Source organism: Puma concolor, chromosome E1 (genome assembly GCF_028749965.1).
Source record: "Puma concolor isolate L17-30 chromosome E1, mPumCon1.1.hap2, whole genome shotgun sequence".
Taxonomy (NCBI): domain Eukaryota; kingdom Metazoa; phylum Chordata; class Mammalia; order Carnivora; family Felidae; genus Puma; species Puma concolor.
The window spans coordinates 40235660-40260796 of NC_141680.1; the positions used below are offsets into that span (position 1 = coordinate 40235660).

At 56.5% G+C, this 25137-nt stretch overlaps 2 protein-coding genes across 5 annotated transcripts; both read left to right on the forward strand.

Moving 5' to 3' along the window:
- The first annotated feature begins 177 nt into the window (after positions 1 to 177).
- Positions 178 to 21763, forward strand: STARD3 (StAR related lipid transfer domain containing 3). Of its 4 annotated transcripts, none has more exons than XM_086687197.1 (15): positions 179 to 328; positions 12186 to 12458; positions 15244 to 15321; positions 15705 to 15782; positions 15903 to 15956; positions 16354 to 16471; positions 16680 to 16778; positions 17003 to 17055; positions 17404 to 17496; positions 18153 to 18215; positions 18380 to 18475; positions 18835 to 18914; positions 19010 to 19114; positions 20248 to 20341; positions 20807 to 21759. In XM_086687197.1, the coding sequence occupies exons 2-15, from the start codon at positions 12237 to 12239 to the stop codon at positions 20909 to 20911; spliced, it is 1338 nt and encodes a 445-aa protein (XP_086543323.1). In that variant the 5' UTR covers positions 179 to 328; positions 12186 to 12236; the 3' UTR covers positions 20912 to 21759. The 4 variants fall into 4 exon arrangements, with proteins under 4 accessions (XP_086543326.1, XP_086543323.1, XP_086543325.1 ...); XM_086687199.1 differs by lacking the exon at positions 179 to 328 and adding an exon at positions 11804 to 11911 and having other exon boundaries at positions 20807 to 21760; XM_086687198.1 differs by lacking the exon at positions 179 to 328 and adding an exon at positions 11921 to 11943 and having other exon boundaries at positions 20807 to 21760.
- A 1467-nt stretch (positions 21764 to 23230) lies between these two features.
- TCAP (titin-cap) lies at positions 23231 to 24646 on the forward strand. The gene is made up of 2 exons (XM_025917613.2): positions 23231 to 23532; positions 23780 to 24646. Exons 1-2 carry the CDS (start codon positions 23423 to 23425, stop codon positions 24171 to 24173), a joined length of 504 nt encoding a protein of 167 aa, XP_025773398.1. The 5' UTR covers positions 23231 to 23422; the 3' UTR covers positions 24174 to 24646.
- Positions 24647 to 25137: the final 491 nt, after the last annotated feature.

Below are 25137 nucleotides of genomic sequence, written 5' to 3' on the forward strand. Positions count from 1 at the left end.
CCCTTTTTTCCCCACAGTACCAGGCCTCTGGGGCCCAACAATGATGATGCCCCTGGGCTTCTTTCCCATTTCCCCAACCTTTAAGACCTCTTAAGCAGTCCCCGCTTCCGGCTCTCGGGACGGGGCCCCAAGGCTTGGGGGCGGAGACTGAGGCGAAGGGGCGGGGCTGCACGTCTACGCACGTCCCTGTTCGCTCTGTGGGGCGGGCTCAGCGGCGGAAGCGGCGCCGCCGCCGGGAGATCCTGTTCCGCTCGGAGGCCCGGCCCGGGCTGCGGGGTTGGCTGCGGCTGGGGCTGGAGGAGCACGGTCGGTGGCTGACATGGAGCAGGTGGGTCCGGGGGAGGTCACTGGGGTCGGGTGGTACGAGGGCTGTGTCTTGCCAGCGGATTCCACCTCTCTGCCTAGTGTCCGTTGTTGGTTCCGTCCGACCCTTCCCACACCCTCGGCGTCCCAGGTTCCGCCCCCTTCCTCTGCTCGGCCTCGCTCCGCCCCACGCGGGGTTCTGGGGGCTCAGACGCCGACCCTCCTCGGCCCCGCCCACCCGAGAGCGCCCGGGGAGGGCGTCCGCGATTGTCCTCCCGAGCCTCGCTCTCCACTGTGAAGGGAGGGGCGAGGGACGAAATCTGGGTTTTAGGGGGCAGGAGTTCGATGTGGGCAGGGGTCAGGGTCTTTGAAAGAGGAAGAAAATATACATTCCATCAGGTATGCGTCTCGCTGTCATCCGGTCTACCCCAACTTCCTTTGAAAACGGCAGTGTATGACTTCCTAACTGACATCAAAAGCGCCCTTTAAAGAATCTTTCTTGAGTTCTTAGAGGTGCATAACACCAGTGACACTCGTTCCTAATTGATATAATTGACACCCCGCCCCCTTTGGTGTCCTCCGCGTCAGCATCTCATTTTCTTCCTACTGTTCTGACAGTAGAAGTACCGTTTCACATTCTCTTCTCCTGCCCAGCCCCCACTATACACTGAATTTTGATGGTCTCATCCACTCTCATGGCTTCAGCTTTACACCACCTAAAGGCCCAACAGGCGCTCAGATCGACTTCTTTCTTCAGCGCAGCCCCTCCTTGGCGCCCCAGACTTGGCCATCCAGCTACCAGTTGGACAGCTCCACTTCGGCTGGAGCTCACTTCAACTGGTCTCCTTCCCTGCAAGCGCGTTCTTCCTCTGCCATCCCATCCCAGCGAGAAACGGGAAATTATCTTACAGTTCCTCTTCTCCCTCAATTCCCACATCAGTGGGGTGACCCAGTCCGGCCAACTTCCTGAACATGCTTCAAACCTGATCCTGGGCCTCCATCTCTTCTGTGACCACCTTGATGTGTTTGTCACCAGGATAACCTCAGTGGCTTGCTAGCAACCTCCAGTCGTGGCTGCCTGCAACCCAGACTCCAAACTAACTCTTGTGATCCTTTTAAAACACAAGTCTCATAGTGTTACTTCCTTGCTTAAAACCCTTTGTTGGCTTCCCATTGCTGTGGGGAAAAGGCTGATTCCCTAGCACTATTTACAGAGCTCTCTGGGTTCTGACCTCTTTCCTGCCAGTTTCCTATGTGCACCCTGAAGTCCAATAACATGCAGCTGCCTGCCCACACCTTGCAATTTTGTGTCTCCTTGCCTTTGCACACCAGACCCTCTGTCTGGGAAGCCCCTTCTCTTCTCTGCCAGGCTACCTTCTACTTGTCCTTCTCAGTGCTCAGCTCAGACAGTACCACCTCTGGGTAGACTTCCTTCCATCTACCCTGTCCAAGACTTAACACCAACCCACTGTGTCCCTACAACACCCTGTCCGTAGTAGAATAGTGGTTGAGCAAACAGACTCTCGAATCAGACTTTGTGGGTTCTGACACTATTTTATGACTTAGATGAAGAAAGCACCCCAGTTTCCTAATTTGTAAAATGGAGATAGCAGTGTGCCTACCTCATAGAGTTACCGTGAGGATTAAATGAAATTATGCGTAGAGCTTAAAATAGCATGTGAATGCTCAATAAATAAACCTTAACCGTTACTGCTTATATAAGAACATTCTAGAGCGGTGGTTGTCATTTTTAATTTCTTTTTTTTTTTTTTTTCAACGTTTATTTACTTTTGGGACAGAGAGAGACAGAGCATGAACGGGCGAGGGGCAGAGAGAGAGGGAGACACAGAATCGGAAACAGGCTCCAGGCTCTGAGCCATTAGCCCAGAGCCCGACGCGGGGCTCGAACTCACGGACCGCGAGATCGTGACCTGGCTGAAGTCGGACGCTTAACCGACTGTGCCACCCAGGCGCCCCGTCATTTTTAATTTCTTAAATTGCTTGAGAACAGTTGATGTGGCTTACTTCTCATTCTGTTCCAGAACTCCAAAGCCTGGCTTTTTGTCAATAAATAAAATGCTGGGGTGGAGGGCATTGGGGGCAGGATCTGGATTTATTGAGTGAGGCTTCAAGAATGGAAAAAACCCAGACCTGATGTCAGTCTGCTCAGGAAATGACTCAGGAAGTGAATGACTGTTACATGGCAAGCATTAATTCTAGAGAAATGTACACAGAGCTCTGGGAACCCATGGGGAGGAGGGCCAAGAATGGCTTCCCAGAGGAGCAGACAATTAGTGAGGGACCTTAGAGCAAGAGGATGAAGTTACCAAAGGGAGGTAGAGACCAGGGTGGACTCAGAGAATGGGCACCTGGCTCCCTTTCAGGGGGAGGGCCGAGGTGGGCAAGAGGGCTGAGGCAGCCTCCTCTGCTGAGGTTGGGGATTCCTTTTCTTGCTTGACCACAAAGAAGTGTCTCCTGGATTTAGGAGCCTGTGGGGACCACACCCAGGAGAGGTGTGAAGGCCTGGTGCCTGGTGTTTGGGGCAGGCCCCCTGGGGTAGTCGGTTTGAAAGCCTGTGGGCTGGGCCTATGCTTTAGACCTGAGTCTGGGCCTTTGCCTACCTGGAATGCTCATCTTCCTTGCCTGTGGTTGGTAGATGCGGATTCTTCAAGGCCTGGGTCAGATGGCTCCTCTCTTTGTGGCTTTCCCAACCTCACCCACTCCAACCTGGGTCAGATGCTTCTCTGAGAGCCCACAGTCCATTGTTTGTTCCTCACTGAAAGTGCTGATTACAGTATGGCACCGTGTTTTATTTATGTTAGCCTCTCTCACCAGACCCAGAACCCCTAAACATCTCCAGGGACTAGCACAGTATCTGGCATGTTATAGGTTCTCAGTTCATATGCTGCATTAGACTGAGCTCTTGCACACCAAACTGGGGAGGAGGTGTGGGTGAGACCAAAAGTCCTGTGTATTTGGCAGCTCATACTTGTTCCATTGAGTGGTAGAGACTGTTGGCTCCATTTAACAGATGAGGAAGCTGAGACTCGGGAAGTCACTCAGCAGGAACTTCAAGAACTGTCTCTTGACTCCAGGTCTACAGCTGTCTCTGAGAAGCTGCCTCCAGATCCCAGCCCCCAAAGGGGCAGCTGCCATGTCTATAGGACAGGGGACAAGCAAGGCATCCCATCTGACCAGTTGTGTATCCCTGTGAACCTTTTCTGGAGAGGGAAAGGCCGACCCTGGCTTTTGTCTGGTCAGAGCTGGTGCTGGGAGGGGTCTGTGCTGAACTCCTTTCTGCCTGTGGGACCTTCCCTTGAGTGGACTGATAGGACTGAGATCTCTCCCGGAAGATGACTGGCCCTTTCCAGGCTGACCTTGAGAACTTGACCTCATTAGCTCCCAAGTTTTATCCAGTAGCACTAAGGGTGTGGTGGGGCCTGACTCACCAGCCCCTGAGTAGGCCAGGGCATCCCCGACATTCAACAGGGCCTGGCATGTGGACGGGGCAGGACAGCTGAGTAGATCTTAGCCTGCTAAGGTTTTCCAGTAAAGTGTACCATCAGAATGTCCGGGCTGGAGGGGGCACTGTAAAGTGATGAATGTAGTTTCTGTTTTGGCTCGACTCTTCCCCTTTCCACTTCCCCAGAAGGAAAGGAGAAATGGAGCCTGGTTTGTGTCCTCCTCTCCTTAAACTCTTCCTTCTCTAGAAAACTTTGCAAACTCTCTAGTGGTGGGACAGAGTGGGGGCCAATAAGCCAACTGTGCCAGGGCTGATGGCACAGGCCACTGAGCCCTGAAGTACAGTAGAGCCTAATATGTGCCATCCTGGGTCAGCTCTCTGTGGCCAGGCTCATCCTTCCATCCAGCAGCACAGATGGGATGCTCAGTCTGGGCAGAGTGCCGTGTGTACATGCCTGGCCCAGGACCCTACCTCTAACACTGTCTCATGGCTCCTAGTAGTAGTAATAGCTGCTGTTAATTAAGCATAGACACTTTGCATGTGTTATTTCTAATCCTTTCAGTACCTCTGTGAAGTGGTCTCTGTACTATCCCCGTTTTATAGATGAGGAAACTGAGGTTTAGAGAGACTGAGTGATTTACTCAAGGGCTCACAGCCTAATGAAGAATGGCTTTGGGCTTTTTTTTTTTTTTTTTCCTTGAGAGCATGAGCAAGCAGGGGAGAGGCGCAGAGGAAGTGAGAGAGAATCTTTTTTTTTTTCATTTTTTAAAATTTAATATTTATTTTTGAGACAGAGAGAGACAGAGCATGAGTGGGGGAGGGGCAGAGAAAGAGGGAGACGCAGAATCCCAAGCAGGCTCTAGGCTCCCAGCTGTCAGCACAGAGCCCAATGCGGGGCTCGAACCTGTCAACCGTAAGATCTTGAGCCGAAGCCAGACGCTCAACTGACTGAGCCACTCAGGCTCCCCGAGAGAGAGAAAGAGAGCGAGAGAGCAAGAGAGAGAGAGAGAGAGAGAGAGAGGGAGGGAGGGAGGGAGGGAGAGGGAGAGAGAATCTTAAGCAGGCTCCATGCACAGCACAGAGCCTGAGGCAGGACTTGATCTAATGACCCTGGGATCATGACCTGAGCTGAAATCAAGGGTCAGACGCTCAACTGACTGAGCCACTCAGGTGCCCCAAGAATGGCCTTGGGCTTTTGACTCCAGGTCTGATGCTCAGTCCCCAGACTCATGCCCTTTCACCTGTTCCAGGGTGGGCATTACAGACCCACAGATCAGTTAACTTCTTAGACATGTACCATGGCAAAACACTGTGACCCAGGCCTAAAGCATTCAAGAAAAATGACTTTGAGGCTCAAGTCTAGCTGTTTGATAAGGAAAGTACTGAGCCAGAGTCCTGAGAGCTGGGGTTGGGGAAGCCTGGAGGGTGAGGGAGAGCTGGGGTGGGAAAGCCCAGGGGTGAGGTCATTCCAGAATGAGAAAACACGGAAGGGAGACCTGCCGGCCATGGTGTGTCCTGGGAGCAGCCAGTGGTCAGGAAAGTGTCGGGAAGGGGACAGGGATCAACCCCCATAGCAAGAGAGGAGGACTGGAGTCTTTCTAAGGGAGCACATCCTTTCTTCTTGACCTTTGCTATCCAAGGAACTTAGTTCACCTCCAGCCTTTTCCCTGAAAGTTGGTGTCCAGGGTGCCAGTTCCCCTTGCCTGCTGGTGGAGAGGGTGCCTGGACTCTTAAGTGGGGTGAGACACCAGCAGAGGGTGGAGTCCAGCTCCAGGAGAAACAGTCTGGACCAGAAGGGGCTGCTCCTTCAGGGCTGGGTGTGACTGTGTACCTGTGCACCTGTGCTCACACCCCTGTAGGGAAAGGTGTAAATAGCTGTTCAGCACGTTTCCTGAATATCTTCTGTGAGCCTGGTGCCATTCTGGGTGCTGGGCACACAGCATTGAGCAAAGTATGGAGAGTTTCTACCCTTGTGCAGTTTGTAGTCTGGTGGGAGGAGACCGGCAGTGAACCCAGACCAGTAAACCTAGAATATGTCTAGGGTGATAAGCGCTGTGAAGAAGAGTAAATTAGGGTAAGAGGATGAAGGGTGGGGGCTATAGGGGAGGAGCTTCAGACAGGACAGCAGGTGCAAGGATTCTGGGGTGTGAGCATGCTTGAGGTATCCAAGGAACAGAGAGGGGCCAGTGTGGCTGGACCAGAGGGTTCAGGGGAATAGACCAGGGGAAGAGGGAACTTGTAGGCCAGGATGGAGACTTTGGCCTTTACTCAGGGTGAACTGGAAGCCATCAAAGGTTTGGGCATTGGGGAGGTCTGGTCTGACTTTTACCATGATCCCTCTGGCTGCTGTGTTGAGAACAGACCTGGGATGAGGACAAGGAAGTGGTCAGGAAGCTGTGGTAGATGAGGGGTGATGGTTAGGACAGGGTGACAGTAGTGGTAGTGGTGAACAGTGGGCAGATATTGGATGGATTTTGAAGGAAGAGCCAATAGGATTTGCTGATGGTTTGGATGTGGAGGGGAGGGTGCCGGGTTCTCCACAAGCCCTCACTGGTTGGCCATAAAGTTCTTCGGGGTCTTTTGACACCTGGCTTCCTGGCCAGCAGAGACCCCGGGGTCAGCTCTACCCCATCCTGGCTGAGGGACTGTGGGCAGGCCTCTGCAACCTTCTGCCTCCTCCAACTCCTCATCTTTACAGCTCCTGGTGGGGAGTGTGACGAGTAAAGGAGGGGTGGCTGCAGGGTGCCATCACAGGCCAGTGCTAGGCCAGATTTATTTCTTATGTGCTGGCTCATCAGGATGGTCTGCAGTCCTGTTTGATCTGCTATCCCGGCCTCCCTGAACCAGCTCCCTCCCAGGCTGGCCAGTGGCAGGACACAGGCTAGGGCAACTCTCTTCCACACCCAGAGCCTTGGCCTCCTGCCTGTCTATGGATTCTCCACTAACCTGGGCATTACATGGGGAACTTGACCCAGAACAGCCCCAGTTCCGGCTTAAAGCCATCTCATGGAGGCTGTCAGAGCTCAAGACTGTCTTCCTCTAAAGAAGAGGCAGGGATGTCATACTAGTTAATCCTTATGCAGTGATCTTTCTGTGTCAGGCATTGTCCTAGGCCATCGCATTGAACAAGTCATGTAATCCTTTTAATACCTGTAAGAATTAGGTGCTGTTGTTATCCCCACTTCACACGGGAGAAAACTAAGGCGCAGAGAAGTCCGGGGTAGTAAAGCAGGAATCCAGGGTTTGAAACTTCTCTAAGCTTGGAGTCCAGTCCTTTCTCAGCCTTACTGATTCCTCCTGATTTGTATGGAGAAAGGGACTCCACTGGGAAGCCTCCATGGCCAGTGGGGGCTAGTGCTCATATTTCCTGAGGAATATGGGGTGAGGGAGGTGTTGAGAGCCTGTGTCCACTGTCCCATCGGCCTCAAGAGAAGGTTTGGAGAAGCCACACTGCCCAGAAATGTGGGTCATTTCTGGATAGAGATGAGACTTGGTCTTCCTTCCCCGGGGCCACAGAGCATAGCTTTGTGGAATAAGCTCTCACTGGGCCTGGTACAGCTTGGCCAGGCCACTGTTGGAGGTCAGGGCTTGGGAAAGGGCAAGGAAACTCAGATGGCAGTGGTGGCAGTGGGTAATGTCTAATGAGCATTTACTCTGTGGAGCCAGACACCGTTCTAGGCACTTCGTGTGCATCACTGTGTCCTTTGATGCCCCCGATAGCCCAGGGTCAAGACCATTGTCCCCAGTTTCCAGATGTAGCCTCTGAGGCTTGTACAGTGAATAAGTGGCATTGCTCAAATTGAAGACTTGCCTTGGCCAGGAAACGCCAGCCAGGAACTGCAGGCAGTCCGGGAGCTTGTGGTCTGGGCTGTGACTGAGAGCTGGCAAGGACCTCATCTGTGCCTCTGTCCCCTAAGAGCTATGGAAATGGGGATCTGGGGGTGACTGAAGGGACGGAGCTTGGAACTGCAGGGGGGACTGGGCACCACTGGCACTTCCTCAGCCTGTGCAGGGAGCAGGGACAGTCCCCCGCTTCCTGCCCCCGCCCCCAGCCTGGGAGTTCACCTTTGCCTGGAGCTGGAATGACTTGGCCCATTCTATGCACAGGTAGGGGACCCAGACTTTAGGCTTAAGAAAGCTTGCTCTGGGTCACCTGTGAGAGGACTTGTAGAGCTCACATTTGAACCCAGCCTTTTGGGTGATTTCATTACATGTCGCTGTAGTGTATAAGCACCCTTCCCCCCCCCCCCCCCCCCACTTTTCCTCTTACCTGAACGATCTTGCCAGTTACTTGTTCCGTCTCAGCCACCACTGACCAAGCACCTACCGTACTTCTGACACTTCTAGAAATGCCAGCCCTAGGACTAGGTAGTAATTATCGTTGCTTTTTTTTACTGTGGTAAAATATACATAACATAAAATCTACCATTTGAATCATTTTAGGATATAGTTCTAAGGCATTAAATATATTAACATTGCCTTTATTTAACGCAGCTGAAGAAACGGAGTGTCAGGACGGTTACGTTTGCTCCAGGTTGCACAGCTTCTAAAGGCAGACTGAGATTTGAACCCTGACCTCAGGGTCCAGCTTTCTTTCCATGATGTCAGCTGCCTGCCGTTGTCTGTCCTGAGTCTGGGACCCTACCCAAAAGCTCCTCGTTCAGTCTGGCCAATACTGGCATTTCCTAGGGTAAGAGAAGGCCTGGCAGGCCCTGGGGGCCGTGCCTGCCCCGCCCCTTTGCCTCAGGAGCTGCAAGAACTGGAGTAATCCACTGTGCCCAGTGGCCTGCCTCTTCCCCTCACCCCTCCTTCCCTTACCGGGGATGATAAAGCCTCCCATTTCCTTGCCCCCGTGCCCAAGCCTTAGCAGCTCCGCTTCCCCTAAAACACACAATGGGTGAGTGTCAAGTCTGCTCTGTCCGTCCCGGACGGACTTCTTCACGCCATAACGTGCCGCTCCACTCCAGACACCTGTGCAGGCACGTGGGCGGGGCAGGGAGCAAGGACAGCAGAGGTGACCTCGGAGGCTGGGCTCGGCAGGGGCTGCTGCTCCCATGGGCCTGGGCGGCAGCCGTGCTGTCTCTGGCCCACAGCACTCATTCCTGCCTGCCCCTCATCAGGGCGGTGGGCACGGCGGTGTGGGGGAGGCCAGGCCTCACTGTTCCGCTCGCAGCTGCCACCTTGCACCCGCAGGGCCAGGGGGGCAGAGAACAGTGCTTTGGGGACCGTTAAGGGCAGTTCCGGGCCAAGATGGTTTTCACCTTTTGGACTGGCAGGCAGTCTGACGGAGCTCAAAGACCTTTTGAAGTCATCTGAGTGGGCGGTTTTCAAACTGCGCCCAAGGAGGTGCCTCCAGGGTGACCCAGGAAAGGCTGCCAAGTGAGGCTCTCTGTGGCACCTTCTGTGGCAGGACCTGTAACAGTCTGTTTTTATCTTTCTTGTTAATAAGGTTCCAAGTAGGGTTTTCTTTTCTTTTTTCTTTTTTTCTTAAGTTTCTCTTGCTTGAAGAAGGGGGTTTAAAAAAATCACTGACTTTTTCCCCCAGGTAACGCAGCAGGGGCTTGTGAGGACTTGCTCAGTTACTCGGGGTCAATGGCTGTCCCAAGAGTGGGGCTCAGGTCTTCATTCCCGACTGGTGCGCCTTCTACTCTACTTTGGACTCGGAGCAGCTTTCGTAGGGGAGGGTGATGTAGAAGCCCCCTGTCTCTGCCTCTTGGCCGGCTGCCCCCAGCCCTGCTTCAGAGGCCCCGTGCGTGGCTCCCACACTCCCCTGTGTCTGCAGCTCTTCCGGCCTCCCCCAACACCTGTGCTCTCCCCCATCTGTGTCTCTTGCTTCAACAAGGATGTCTGCATGTGTGAGTGTCGGTGCTGTTGCCGCTCCAGTGGCATCTCACACCACGCTGCCACCACCCGAGTCCTGTCCCCAGGGAGGGAGGGAGAAAGCCGGGGGGATGCCAGACAGACTCGGGAGCAGCTGGGAATAGGAAGCCACAGCACCCTGCAGTGACTCAAGAAGAGGGAGAGGAGCAGATAGGGAAGACGAGACACACACACACACACACACACACACACACACACACAGGCGGAAAGGGAGACTTTCAAGGGAGACTGAGGTGATGGTGGTGGAGAGAGACAGAGGGGAGAGACTTAGAGAGGAAGACCCAGAAAGATAGACATGAAGTGGGGAGATGGGGGCTGGCACAGAGACACAAAGACAGAAAAGTAGTTTATGAGAGAGACAGGAAGGAAGGAGGAAGAGAGATGGAGACAGGTCTGGCAGCAGACAAGAGGGCTATTAGACACCAGGAAATGTCACCTGCCCTGGAGCTGTGGCCCTGTCATGGTGAGAGATGCGCTGAGCATTCAGTCTGGCACCAGGTCCGGTGGATGGATGTTGGGGATAGGTGTCATTGCCGGCGGCCTGTCACATCCCTCTCTTACTGCGTCCTGCCAGAGCTAGGCCCAGCTTTCCTTCAGTACCAGATGAGCTGGGCACGGCAACCCCAGTAGTGTGGTATTAGGGGTGGCCTTGGGCCGGGTGCCTCTGCTGAGAACAGTCAGCTCCTGTCCATTAGGGCTTGCGCAGAGGCAGAGGGATGGACAAACTGGCTTGGTTAGAGTCTCCTTCCTGTCGCAAATGGGGAGCTTGTTTGGGACCTGATAGATTGAGGGCCCCGGCCAGTAGTAGACATAACAAAGGTATGAAATGATAACAGATTAGGGGGGAGACTGGTTAGATCTTGCCGTCCCAGGATCAGAGACCAATATCTAGGGTTCCCCTCTCGCTGGCCCCCAAACCTGCCCCCTGGTGCTGGCATGAGAGAAGATTCAGGGAGACTCTGATGGAGCAGAAGAAGTGTAAGGCACCGACCATGCTGTGCGCCCTGCCCAGGCAACAGGACCTCTTCAGGCTCCTTGCCAGCACGTTGGTGGAGTAGAGACCTTGGGTCTGGGGGCCGTGTGGCAGGGAGGGAGTGCTCCGAGGCCCTCTGCCTCTAGCATTCATAAGAATTTCAGCTCCATGGTCGCACAGACAGGTAAGGGGTGGGTCCATTCACCCTTCAGTCTTGGCTGCCTTACCTGTAATGCGGAAGGACCCATCCTGCCCCGTGTGGGCATGAAACACAACCGAGGGCACAGTGTTCTGTAGGCAGTGGAGCTCTGGCCTAGCCTCGGGCAGTGGCTGGTTCTTCCCCTCTTCAGGATTTGCCCCATTTCTCTGCTGTGTAGCATGGAGCTGAGGACCAGGAGACCCCCTGGAGCCCCCATTTGTTCAGCAGCCAGTCCAGCATCCACTAGGTGCCAGGCATCGTGCTAGGCGCCAGGAGACAGCAATTACCAGTCAGGTGAAAGCCCCGTACCTGTAGGGTTTGTAAAACAATAAGACCATTTTGGGTAGTGACGAGTTCACGGAAGAATGTGAAGCCCCGTAACAGGACAAGACACTGTGACTGGGGGCAGGAGGGTGTGGTCTCTGAGGAGAGGACTTTTGAGCTGCTTCTTGGAAGGACCGGGGAAGGGAGAGCTAGGTCCAAGGCCCCAGGCAGGACCAGGCTGCCACATTGAGGGACCTAAAAGAAGGCCAGGGTGGCGCTGGGGGTGAGCCCTGCCTGCCTTGTGCGAGGAGCCGTTGGAAGAGCTGGCAGGGCCTGGACTGGAGGGCTCGGGGAATGGCAGGGTGTGATCAGTGTTTGGAAAGCCTTTCTCTGGCTGTGCAAGAAGTGTTGTTACAGCGTGAGAGAGGCAGCCTGGAGACTCGCCCGCTAGGCTAGTTGTAATGGCCAGGCCAGAGGATGGTGTTGGGCCTGACATGGGGGTGGTGGGGTGGAGCTAGAGAGAAGGGACCAAGATGTCCTTTCTCCATACCCGCTGTCCCAGTGCAGAGCACTCGGAGACGGAGACACTGCTCTAGGAAGTCCCTCCCAGTTGCCATGGATTAGGGGGTGGGAGGGTAGGGCTGGCTGCTGGGAGGGAATGTGGCTTTGTGCTTGGCAAACAAAGAACAGAGCTTGGGGCCCTCTTCTCCTGGGGGTGGGGGCAGGCCGAGAGGCTGTTGACAGGACCGGAGGCTGAACCACAGGGCTGGGCTTGGCAGGAGCAGGCTGTGCCCTCAAGCAGCGGGGAGGACCCCAGAGCCCTCCAAGGGTGAACCGTGGGGCCGCTGGGCTTTACCGGGGGTTGGTGAGGAGGGCCGAGAGAGAGGGATGCTCAAACCCCTCCAGCCCAGAAGTGGGGCTGCAGGAGAGAATTTGGGCTGGAAGGGCTGCTAGGGGGTTGAGATGTGAGAGGGGGCAGATGTGTTTGGGAGCAAACGGGGTCCCTGGGGCTGTGTGTGAAGAGATGAAGGAGGTTAATGGGACCTCCACGCCCCTGACACGAGACACGTGTGACCTGACCCAACTGCCCTGCTTCTCCCCAGCCTTGCAGCTGAGGCCCCGCCTTCCCCACCTTGAGGTGGGGGCCCACCAGGATGAACAGACTGTCTGTGGAGCTGGCCCGTGACTTGGAGCGCAGCCTGCCGGCCGTGGCCTCCCTTAGCTCATCACTGTCCCACTCCCAGGGCCTCTCCTCCCACTTCCTCCCCCCACCTCCAGAGAAGCGCCGAGCCATCTCTGATGTCCGCCGCACCTTCTGTCTCTTTGTCACCTTCGATCTGCTCTTCATCTCCCTGCTCTGGATCATTGAACTGAACGTGAGTGGGGCCAAGGCTGGGGCGGGGGTCATCCGAGCCTTAGCTGCTGCACCAGCTGTCTGGGAGGGTTGCCTCTCTGGCAGGACAGATTTCCAGGTAAGATGAAGAACAGGAAGATCAGAATAGCTGGGAGCTCAGAGGGCTTGAGTCATTTGTCTAGGCTCTCTTGGCAAGTATGCGAAGGAGGGCAGCGTTTGAACCCAGACCCTCAGGCTGCAGAGTTCACACTCTCGACCTCCGTGCCAACCTGCCCTCTAGTGGACACTCTTGAGAAAGGAGGAGACAGCCCAGTGGACTCTGGTTGGACTATTGAAACCTTTGTCTTTTTTTTTGCGCTATGTTGCTCTCTTGCTCCATTCATTCATTCATTCAACAAACATTTTTCAAAGCCCTGTTGTATCCTAGGCACTGTGCTGAAGGCAGGGGGTACGGTGGGGGAACAAACCAGTAAAAACTCCCAGTTCTCAATGGTTCCTAGCTCTCTCTTTCTCCATTTTGGACACTCCTCCGGTGCCCCCCAGTTTGGCCTCTCCAGGCTGGTGAGATGCCACTTAGCAGCCTGGAGATGGAGCTGCCTCTCAGTGCCGGGTCCTTAACCTCCTCCCCTTGGGCAGTGCTTGGCCAGCTTTGTGGGACCTGATCTCCAGGCACCAACAGGGTAGAGCAGCCCCAACCACAGAGGCAGGAGCTGTGGGAGCAAAGCATCCCAGGCTCAGTCAGTCCTGGCTCCTCCTCTGTATTCACTGTGGGACCTCAGCAGGGGACTCCGCCTCTCTGAGCCTTCCCTTGTTTTCCTTCTGCAGAATGGGTCAGAGTTCAGGATGGCAGGAGCCCTTTCTCCAGGTCTCAGGCTCAGTGACAGAAAAAGGATGACTTTGTTGATAGAAGTGAGGAGTTTGGGGAAGGGGCTGGTTTAGAGGTGGAGAGGACAAATTTGATTCTGGGTGTGTGGAGCTGGAGGGCTCTGAGGGTGACTGTCCTTTGTGCACAGAGATGAACTGGCACCTTCAACAAGATTGGGCCCTGGGGGACCTTAAGGACCATCCTGCCAATGAAAAAGCAGAGGCCAGCAAGGTCCAGAGCCATTTGAAGAGCTTCTGAGGTCTTAGGCATTCTTCTTTTTGAAGGTCCCATCCAGCATCAAAGCAAGCACTAAAATTCACCCACAGCCTTCATTCAAAATATTTTTTTTTTCCGGAAAATAGCCAAAAAATTTTTTGTAATTTTACTTTTGAAATCACCTAGATGTACTGGCTATAATAGCTCAGCAGTCATTATACACACTTGGGAATTCTTGCAGAACAAGAAAAAAATCTAATCTCAAAATTGTTTTCAAACATAAAAGTTCAGAGTGCTGGACTGTAACCATTAGTGGAGTTAGCCATAATGTTTCACTTGGTAGACACTTATTTAAAAATGGGATACTTTTCGGTTTTGTAGTTTTATTTTCCTGGTTTAGAGCATATATATTTTTAGTTTTCTAACAGACTGGGTGTTGTGCGTTGGATGTAAGGACCCCAGGAGGGTTGCGACACCCATGCGAGGTCTCATAGCCAGAGACTGGCAGGGGCTGGAACTCAGGTCCCCCGAGTCAGGATGTCCTCAGCTTCTGTGCGTGCCCAGGCAGAGGGAGAGCTGTGAGGGACGGCGACTGTTAGGGGTCAGAGGGGCTATGGGGCCCGAGAGGGAGCAGTCTGAGGAGGAAGAGGAAGACCAAGCTGGGGTGGGGTTGGGTGGGGTGTCAGGTGTGAGGGGTGGTGTGTGAGACTCCATGAGGCTCAGGGTGGTCTTGAGGTAGAAGCACATGGTGGAGACGTGTAGGGGCCTTCAAGTGTTATTGAGGTGGCTGCCCAGACTACTGGCTCCTGCTCTGAGCATCAGAGTCACCTGGGAACTGTATGAAAATTCCAGATGCTCAGCTAAATCTGAGATTCAGTGGCCTGAACATCTGTATCTTTAATAAGCCCCCCTACTTCAATTTGGATCATCTGCCAGGGATTAGGAACTCCAGTCTAGGTGGTCATGAAGGGTCTTCACCTTCCAGGCTCTTGGGTTCCACTCCCCGGAGTCCCCTTCTGTCCTCCGTCCTCCAGGGGGCTGGCACCCCATTCCTCCTGAGAAGTCGGGCTGTGGTCTGGCTCTCAGTGTCCATCCACATCCTCTCCCTCCCCAGCCAAAGTATCAGGATTCCCCTTGAAAATGTGTGGGTGACTAGGGCAGGGACAGGGGTGAGGACAAGTCTGCTCACTCCCGTCTCCGTTGCTGGGCATCCTCTCCAGCACCATGATGGATTTTGCCCATTAAGCACAAACCTAATCAGTTGATTTGCCACCTGGGGCTCCGTCTGACACCACTGCTCACCCCCCGGTCCCCACCGCCCCAGATGGATGGTTGCCTGGGAAGATGGAGCCCCATAGTGGTGAGAGGGAGATGAGATTCTGTGAGAGGCAGGCTCTCAGCGCCCAGTCTACCAGCCCTACCTGCCTGCACAGGGCCTGTAGCCTCCCCTACACAGCCCTGGGGCCTCCAAGACTCCCCCTCCCTGCGCACTGTGCCCTCGAATGTCATTGCTGGAGCCGGACCCTGCCTGTCTAGGTTGCCTGGTGCTTGGAGGAATGAATGATGTTAGTTTGGCTGAGCTCCCTTGGTGTTTTGGGGCCCTCCTTGGGCAGTGGCTCAACATCTCCAGGTTCCACACTCCCCGTCTCCTCCCCATCCTCAGAGGTGAGGGCACCCCTGGGGACTTGTTTCTGCCTGTAGAGCTGTTCATATCTCCCTCTTCCAGACCAACACAGGCATCCAGAAGAACCTGGAGCAGGAGATCATCCACTACAACTTTAAAACTTCCTTCTTTGACATCTTTGTGAGTGGACTTAGGGGGTCCCGGGGGCAGAGATGACACAGGGACAGGACTCCCTGGCTGGCTTCTCTTCTCTCTGCAACACACACCCTAATCTGAGCAAGGAGACTTGGCTCCCATCCTCAGGGAGCTCTCAATATTCAGAAAGTTCCTAAACAAGTCTCTCCCTTCAGAGAGCCCCAAGCGTAAAGGGGAAGAGTAGACCCCTGTCTAAGAAGGTCACATCCAAGTCGTCCCCAGAGAAACACTGACTCAACCATTCTCTGCCACGGCATGCATGCCCATGTAGAGAGAACCTGGGGGAGGTCAGCCTTGGGCAGGGGGAAGGGCAGTGGCTTGCCTGTGATGGCTTGTGTCCTGCCCCCCTCCCCCCTGCCCCCAACCAGGTTCTGGCCTTCTTCCGCTTCTCGGGACTGCTCCTGGGCTATGCTGTGCTGAGGCTCCGGCACTGGTGGGTGATTGCGGTAAGACGCCACTTTCCCCGCAGCTTTCAGGCTCTGGTGGGGCTGGTGCAAGGGATGGTGTGGAGGAGGACTCACCCCCCAGCCTGTTTGCCCTCTCTCCCTCCTTCCTCCCCTGGGCAGGTCACCACACTGGTGTCCAGTGCATTCCTCATTGTCAAGGTCATCCTCTCTGAGGTTAGTGGCTCAGGGGTCTGGCTGGTCTGGTGGGTTTCTAGCCTGGGGGATGGGCTTCTCCTAAGAAGGGACCCTTTCTCTGATTTTGGGTGTCTGTCTCTGTTGTCAGGGTGGGGTGAGGGGGAATCCTGTCCTTTGATAGTTCCAAGGAATCCTCATCACTGGCTTCTTCCACCTGCCCCTCTACAACCCCAAGAACAAAAAGTCCTTCTGCCAGCCTAACCTCAGTTTATCCTGCTGCAGAATTCATTAATCTGTCTCAGAGGTGTGTGCCGCAGAGGTCCCCAAGCAGCTGGTCCAGGAATGGGGTGTATGCCAGAGTTACTAGCCCCAAGAGGGGACTCTTGGCTTTGGGGCGACCCCCCCTACCGTGGAGCTCAGCCCCGTCCTTCCACAGCTGCTCAGCAAAGGGGCATTCGGCTACCTGCTCCCTATCGTCTCCTTTGTCCTTGCCTGGTTGGAGACCTGGTTCCTTGACTTCAAAGTCCTACCACAGGAGGCTGAGGAGGAGCGATGTGAGTGCTGGGGGAAGGGGTGCAGTGAGGGTCATCATAGCCCTAAGAGAGGAGACTTTCAGGCATGAGAGCCAGTTCTGAGCTATCTTGCCAGCTCTGAACAGCCTCCAAGAGCCTAAAGATGAGCTTGGAGTTGGGGGGACCCCAGGCTGCTAAGGCATGACTGCTCTTGTTTTGGGACAATGGCTGCCCATGTCTGCTCCCCCAGGGTATCTTGCTGCCCAGGCTGCTGTCGCCCGAGGACCCCTGCTCTTCTCTGGCGCTCTATCCGAGGGCCAGTTCTATTCACCCCCAGAATCCTTTGCAGGTGAGGGCTGGTGGATGGGGAACTGCTTTCAGGGAGGGTCTTTATGAGGAGTGGGTTGGCTGGGTTCCTTCTGTTCCTTCTGTTGGCTCTCCGGGGAAAGTGAGCAACCTTCTTCTACACATATTTCTGTCCTCCCCGCAACGTTGCACTTATGCCCGAATCCCACTATGTCCCCACAGTCTGTCCCCACACCTTCTTAATGTCTCTGTGCTTGTTTTCTGCAGGGTCTGACAATGAATCAGATGAAGACCTTGGGAAGAAAATCTTCTCTGCCCAGGTATTTGGCTGCCCACCTCGCCTGACCTTTGGAGTGGGCACCTCAGAGAAGGGCCAGTGCTGGGCTCAGCCAGGGTGGGCAGGGCCTTCCCAGCAGAGCATGGACCTCAGGCAGCCCGAATGCCAGTCGTCGTGCACCTGCGTGTCTGGCTCACCGTCAGTCAGGCCCACCAGTCTGCCTCATACCTGGGGCCCGGAGGCGAGCAGCCACAGCACCTGGGGGACCCCACAGGGCCCGAGAGACCACCCAGACTCCATGTGTGTGGAGTATCTAGAGAAAGAACTGGCCACGAACAAGGTAGGGTATGGGCCTCAGGCTGACCCCTCCATGCCTTTCATCCCTGGCCAGGAACGGGAGTACATCCATCAGGGCAAGGAGGCCATGGCGGTGGTGGACCAGATCTTGGCCCAGGAGGAGAACTGGAAATTTGAGAAGAACAATGTAAGAAACTTCTCTCCCACCTAACCTGCTCATGTGTGTTGAGAATTTTGCTTGCTTTTCTGAGGCCTGAGAAGCCCTCAGAATTGCACAGTTTGGAACCGTATTCCTGCATCAGGAGTGGGGGCTGGGCCCTGGGGTCACCACCTGGCAGGAGGTTGGGCTGGGTTGGATGTTTCCACTGCCCCCTCCCTCTGCTCGTGGCCCCACGCCCATCCTCAGCTCCCTGCTGCTCTCCTCACTCAGCTCTGGCTTTGAAGGGGAAGCCAGGCTTCTGCCCTATGTCTGGTGTTTTGTTTCGTGATCAAAACAACATTATCTAAAGAGATGGCAGGGAGCTTGGGAAAAGGCGGACACGTCCCCGTCCCTCTCTCTGGCCAGTCCCTCTCAACAGCCCTGGCCAGCCTGGAGACAACGGCTGTAGCTGTGCTTCTGTCCTTTAACTTGATATCAAAAGCCTTACTCTGCTCATTGCTGGACGTTTGTCAGAACCACTGTTTTTTAGTGGCTACTTGAATATCCCCAAACTCCCAGAGTTTTCTACCCTAAGCTGTTAAAAACCTGCCCTGTCGCCCATTCTTTTGCCGGTAGCCCACCCCCCCGTGCCCTCCCCCATGCCCTCCACCCACCTCCCTGTCACGCTTCTGTCACTCCCACAGGAATATGGGGACACTGTGTATACCATTGAGGTTCCCTTTCATGGGAAGACATTCATCCTGAAGGTGAGTGAGGGAAGCAGGTGTGCTGGAGTGTCCCGGAGCCTCCTGCTCTAAGACTTCAGGAAGGGGCTTCCTGCCTTCTGGCAGGTTTCTCTCCACCAAGAGGGAGGGGCTGATGTGTCCAAGCACATCTGGCGCCACCCAGCCCTCTGCCCGCCCTGCCCCAGACCTTCCTGCCCTGCCCGGCGGAGCTGGTGTACCAGGAGGTGATCCTGCAGCCCGAGAGGATGGTGCTGTGGAACAAGACGGTGACTGCCTGCCAGGTGAGCCGAAGAACCGGGGGGCCTGGCCTGGCTACCTCTCAGGGCAGAGGCAGAGCAACACGGCAGATTAGGGTGCAGTCATACCCCAGCACGACCAGTTACCCCAGGGGGCCTGGGTCATGTCATGAACTGCTCTGTGCCTCAGCTTCCGGTCTTTAAAATGGGTATGATGGTAACAGTGCCTCCTGGTGAGGGTCAGGAAGATGGAGAGGGAGCATGCAGAGAAAGCCCAGCCCAGGGCCTGGAAGTGGCTCTCCGTAAAGGGCCTGGGCAGAGAGGAGGCTGGTGTGGGGGTTCCCTGAGGTACTGGGATTTTCCTGGGCTGGGCCATACTTCACATCTCCCCTCACGGCCTTTAGATCCTGCAGCGAGTAGAGGACAACACCCTCATCTCCTACGATGTCTCTTCGGGGGCCGCGGGCGGGGTGGTCTCCCCGAGGTGAGCACCACCAAGCCCCTCCTCTAAGGCAGACCTCTTACCCTTGGATCTTGGGCTTGGCTCCCTGCTTCCAGTCTAACACTCCTGCTCCCCAGGGACTTCGTGAACGTGCGGCGCATCGAGCGGCGCAGAGACCGATACCTGTCGTCGGGCATCGCCACTACCCACTGCGCCAAGCCCCCTACACACAAATATGTCAGGTGAGCCTTGCCTTGCCCAGGGTCACCTCAGCTGGCCCCTCCCCTGGTGACTGTGAGGACAGGGGAGGGTACAGTGTGTACAGCTGGGTGCTTTCTCCTGCTGAGGCCGCCTTCCTGTCCCCTGTCCTGCTGGGCTTTGCCCCACTCAGCCCCTAGTCCTGCTAATCTGCTCTGCCTCCTGGAGACGGGGCGGGGGGGTGGGGGGGGTGGGGGGGTGGGGGTGGGGATTAATGGCTGGAAGTACACCACCCAGGCCGGAGGGCAGCTCCAGATATAGGGACCAGTCCAGGGGAAGGGAGCTGGGAGCCATGAGGTCGCGCCGGTCCAGGTGACCTGAGCCCAAGGTTCTGTGTTCTGGAGCTTGACCTTCCTACCTGAGTAGAGTTGGTCCCCGCTGCCTTGCCGGTCCCCAGAGTGCTCGGAAGTGCCCCCAGAGGAAGAGGAGTTTCAGTCTTCCTGCTGCCTGTTCCAAGGCATCCTCCAGTTCTCCTGCTGTCTGTCCTTAGACCCCAGTGCTGCAGGTGGCCTCCTCCCCGATTCTCCACTCTCCCCATCCTTCCTGGGCTTCCACAGAAAGCACTGTTGGTGGAGTATGAGGTTTGGCACACCAGACTCCTGGGTGATGAACAGGCTTATTTCCTCTCTGGGTGCTGACTTCCTTGTACCCGGAGTGAGCTTGGGAGTTCTCAGTGGAGCTGTGAGGGAAGTGACTGGTGACAGGACATGCCCTGCCCACTGCCAAGGAGGGCACCCCCTCCCAGAGCGCCCCCTCCTGACACCACCGCATTGCTCCCTGAGTTGGGCAGGGGTGAGAAATGCGAGCACAGCCCACCCCTCACAGCCGGAGCTGACCGAGAATCCCTGGACAGAGAAAATGACCACTGCCACTGGGGGTGCACAACATCGGCGCGCTGCAGGAGGATTCGAGTGTCACTTGGTGGGGTAGAGGGCTGTATTCTGTAGCCTCTGGGACACCCGTTCTGGGCCCTGCTCAGGCAGAGTGGCAGTTGCTAGACCAGTAGCCTCCTTCCCTCTTTCACCCCAGTCCAGGATGGGCCAGGAATGGAGTGTGGAGTGGGGTCAGAGGCCTTGCCTGGCTCCAAGGTTCCCCCCCAATGGTGCTTTTCTCTTAGGGGAGAGAATGGTCCTGGGGGCTTCATCGTGCTCAAGTCGGCCAGTAACCCCCGAGTCTGCACCTTCATCTGGATCCTTAATACAGATCTCAAGGTGGGGTTGCTGAGGCCGCAAGGCTGGCTAGGGTACAGTAGAGGGGACTTTGGTGGGGGACGTTGGGGTCTCCCATCCTGCTCAAGGCCTCACCTACACTGCCTCCTTAAGCTAAAATTTGGGGCAGGATCAAGATGGTCTCATCCTGAGTCGCTGGAGGGCCTGTACCTCCCCTTACCTCTGACTCCGGAGGCCCCAAAGAGCAGTGGCTGCCTGCCAAGCCAGCCCCTCCTAGGTCTGTTTGTGTGGTTGGTGCCAGGACCCGGCACAGCGTGTTCTTCCTGCCGGGGGTGAGGGGTAGAGGGTGGCTTAGGCTGTGTTCCAGAGCTGCACCTGGACCTGCTGCTCTGGCCCAGGGTACCCCCCCCCAACCCCCCCCCCCCCCCCCCCACTGGCGCATGTTGTTGAGAGGGGAGCCCCTGCTGCGGACAGTCCATCCTGGAACTTCTTCCCACCTCCCCGCAGGGCCGCCTGCCCCGGTACCTCATCCACCAGAGCCTCGCAGCCACCATGTTTGAATTTGCCTTTCACCTGCGGCAGCGCATTGGAGAGCTGGGCGCCCGGGCGTAATCATGCCCCTCGCCACCCTGCAGGCCAGGGTCCTGTCACCACAGCCTTCAGAGCCAGAGAGGGGGCCAGTGGAGCTTCCCGCTGCCCACAGAAGACCTGGCCTCAAGCAGCGAGAAGAGGTTTCCTCCTGTGGCAGCACCTTGGCCCCAAGCTACCACCCTCCACCGTGCTTCACTGGACCTGGGAGCCATGGCTGTGAGCAGGTTGTGAGGTCAAGCATCTGGACTCCAGGGCCCTGCTGCTGAGGCGAGTGGGGTCTGTCCCGCTGATGTTTACACAGTGACTGTCCCTGCCTCCTGGAGGAAGATACCTGCGCTCCCCTACCTAGCCGGGGGCAGGATCTGGAATGGGAGCCTCAGACTTGATGGGGGAGGGCCACGGCCCTGAGCAGGACAGAGGTCAGGGCGGGCCTTGGCGCCAGTGTTAAGGTGCAGGAGCCCCTTCATCTGCCTGCTTTCTCACCACGGTTTTTTAGGATTATTTAAAGGGTCTGGGACCTTTTTCCATATGCACTTGTTGGGGAGCGGGTGGCAGGTAGGGGGGTGGGTGCTGGCAGTGAACTTCTGCCACTCCCAGTTTCTCTCCCTCCCCCAGGGTTCCTTGGGGACCTTTGTAATTTGAGCCAATTATTAAAAACAAACAAAAAAAAAAAAAAAAAGGAAAAGAAAAAGCAGCCCCTCCTGCCTGGCCTCTTGAAGGAAGAGAAGTGCAGCACTGTGGACAACACTCTCTCACACCCTTGCAGAACCAGAGGGAGTGTGGAGCCAATGGGGACTCAGTTCCTGAACACCCCCACTTTCCTGACCGGTCCAGCTGGACAGATGATTGGTCAGAGAAAAATGCCCCCCCCCCCCCCCCCAGCCAGGCCTCCTCTGAGGGAAAGTCAGGGGAAAATCTCCTGCCCAGGATCTGGGGGGAGGTAGGAGAGACCCTAGCAGCAAGCATGGCAGGCCTTGACTGTCCTTGGGGTCCCACAGCCGGCCTGGGGTGGGGCCCGGGCTCCTGGGTCACCGAGGCGGCTCAGGTCTCCCTGGGTCTCTCTTGCTGCACTCACCTACCCTCTCCGCCCCCAGCACACTCACTAGGGGCAGCATAGAGTCAGCTCCGGGGGCGGGGGCTAACAGGGGCCACTGCCACACCTGCCCTCCTTCCTCCCTCCCTGCCCGCAGGCTTCCCATGGGGCAACTAGCATACGGCCAGAAGGGTACTATCTTGGCCTTGTTAGGTGTGTGACCCTGGGTAAATCTACCTCTCTGAGCCTCCATTTCCTGGTTTGTAAAAATGAGACTCGTTAGATCATGGGGCTGTCAGAAGAAAACGAGAATCAGGCCTGCTGCTTTGGTAATCAGGAGTGCGCAGTTCTGCCCCAGGTGGGTGCCCATGGGCCTCTCCAGCTGCTGGGCGCTGTGCTGTTCCGGCAAGGCCCTCTGCTCCTGTGTGGCCTCTTCCCGTGCCCTTTGCTGCGTCCACTCAGCGATGCCCTCATTCCTCACTCCCACTCCTGTGCTCTGTGCCACGTATATTCCTGCACCGTGAGTTGCTCCCCTTGGGTGCTCGGCTTCCCCAGCAGCCATCCAGCTCCCCTTGAAGGAGAGCCAGGCCCCTCCCAGATGGCATAGTAGAACTGGTCAGGCTGTTGAGACCAGAGAACGAGGCCCAGAGAGGGGCAGGGACTGCCCCATGCTCAGCCTGTTTATGGCTGAGTTGGAGTTAGAGCCAGATCTGATTGTACCACTCATCAGAGCCCCTGAATTCCCATCTCACCTGCTTGGGGGTGTTGGTGATAGGGGCGGCCACCCACATCTGCTCTTTACGACCTGACTGGCCTGACTTGGGAAACCACTTCTCTGACCACTGGCCACGAGAAAGGAAAACCTGGCAAAGGTTCATGCCCAGGGTCCCAGATACGGAATTAACCAAGTAATTTCCTGCCAGTGTGGTGGTGGCAGTTGGGGACCAGGGCTCTGGGTGCAGACACCTGAGGATGTGGTTGCACTGTCCCTGTCAAGGGGCATGGCCAGGGGCTATGCCCTTGATCCCAGGCAGAGGAGAGGAGTGGGGGTAGGACCTGATGGCCTGGTACAGAGCCCAGAATGGGCCTCGATTCCTGCCATTTCCTGCTCTGTTTACAGACAGGCTGCTGTCTTCCCTGGACAAGAGGAAAGGGGTGGGGCAGAGGGCAAGTGCCAAGGTGGCACGAGGCTGGGCACGTGCCTGGTCTCAGACAGTGTCAAAGGAGTGTCAGACACCTGGAGGTGTCACTCTGAGGACTTCTGCCCTCCTCTGGAGCATCTTGATCTCTTTGGAAGCTGACTGCTGACCCGGCGGGGGCAGCTGGAATCCAGGTACCCCAACCCCCACCCTGGGCCCAGAGTCCCCCATCAGTGAGCCTTGGCTCTGCTTATAGCATCTGACGCCAGAGGGGCTGAAAATAGCCCCTGGAGGAGGTGGAGGAGGGGGCTATTTAAAGGGCCTGGGAGGAGCAGAGCTGAGAGGGAGTGAGCACTGATCATGGCGACCGCAGAGCTGAGCTGCCAGGTGTCCGAGGAGGACTGTGAGCGGCGAGAAGCCTTCTGGGCTGAATGGAAGGATCTGACGCTGTCCACACGGCCTGAGGAGGGGTGAGTGCCAGCCAGCTGGGAGTTCCTCCTCTCCCCTACAACACCCCTCCTGAGGCTCAGGAGGCCAGAGCACAAAGCCCTGCAGAAGTTTCTGGGGGTAGGGACAAGGAGAGGGCCCACTGGGGAGAGTGGAGTCACCCCTTCCGCATCCCAAGTCCTGGCAGCCCCAGGGAGCCCCCTACCCAGCTCGTGACTGGAGGGTAGCAGATTTCAGGAGCTGGGTACCCCCCTCCCCTCTCCTCCCCAGTTGCTCTCTGCACGAGGAGGACACCCAGCGGCATGAGACCTACCACCGGCAGGGACAGTGCCAGGCGCTGGTGCAGCGTTCCCCCTGGTTGGTGATGCGTATGGGCATCCTCGGCCGCGGGCTGCAGGAGTACCAGCTGCCCTACCAGCGGGTGCTGCCACTGCCCATCTTCACCCCCGCCAAGATGGGTGCCGCCAAGGAGGAGCGCGAGGACACCCCCCTCCAGCTGCGGGAGCTGCTGGCACTGGAGACAGCCCTGGGGGGCCAGTGTGTGGAGCGCCAGGACGTGGCCGAGATCACCAAGCAGCTGCCCCCTGTGGTGCCTGTCAGCAAGCCCGGTGCCCTTCGTCGCTCCCTGTCCCGCTCCATGTCCCAGGAAGCACAGAGAGGCTGAGAGGGACGGTGACTCGGGCTCCACTGTGCCCACTGTGGGCTGGGCCCTTCCTGGCTAGGACCATGGAGGGCAGCTGCTGGCCATGGATGCTTTGTAGTTTGCCCAGAGTTGGGGGCTAGGGGAGGAGGGAGCCAGAGGCCAGGATGCCTGGGTCCCCTGAGTTCCCAAAGGGAGGGGGGCAAAGACAGTGGACACTAAGGGTAGAGAGCTGGGGGCCAGCACAGCCGAGTACCCCCAGCCCCAGGAGAAGGGACAAACGATGCTGGTGAGGACAAGAGGTCCCTGAGAGGAATGACCCTGGTCCAGGCTTCAGCTTCAGAGAAAGATGAGGAAAAGTGTTAAGGGGATCTGGAATGCTCTGAGAAGAGGCTTGGAGAAGACTGGCGTGAGGGGGACGTGAAGAAGGCAGAGGCAGAGTGGGGCCCCCAGCATCCTCTGTTAGTGCTGCAATAAATGCTCAATTGTGTTCCAGACTTTTCGTCTCTTTCCTTGTGGGGGCCAGCCCATTGGTGTCCCCCCATGCTCACTTCTGGGAATAGGCCTTGCATCTGAGCTAAATATGGCAGAGCCAGTGGGTACGCTCCATGCTTGGTGGTGGGGGCAGAGGAGACAGGAACAGAGCTGTAAACAGGGTGGCTGTCTGTCCAGGCCCCCTTCCATGCCCTGGCTCTGCTGTGCAGTTCCTGGACTCTGTGTCCAGTCCCCTGGCACTGGGCAGTGCCCAGCAGGCCAGCTGGCATCCAGGGTGTGTTTAAATGATCTCATGGAGAATAGGGAGGGGGCTGGCACCAGGATTGTCCTTGGCTGTACCTAAGGGTGTGGATGGGGTCACTGACCCCGAGGCTGACCTACCTCTCAGGTCTGAATCCAGACAGGATCAGTCCTTGGCTCCGGTCAGCCGCTCTACCCACCCTGCCCAGGGAGCCCAGGGTGGGCTGTGGGGAGTGGAGGGTCGGGTTCTTGT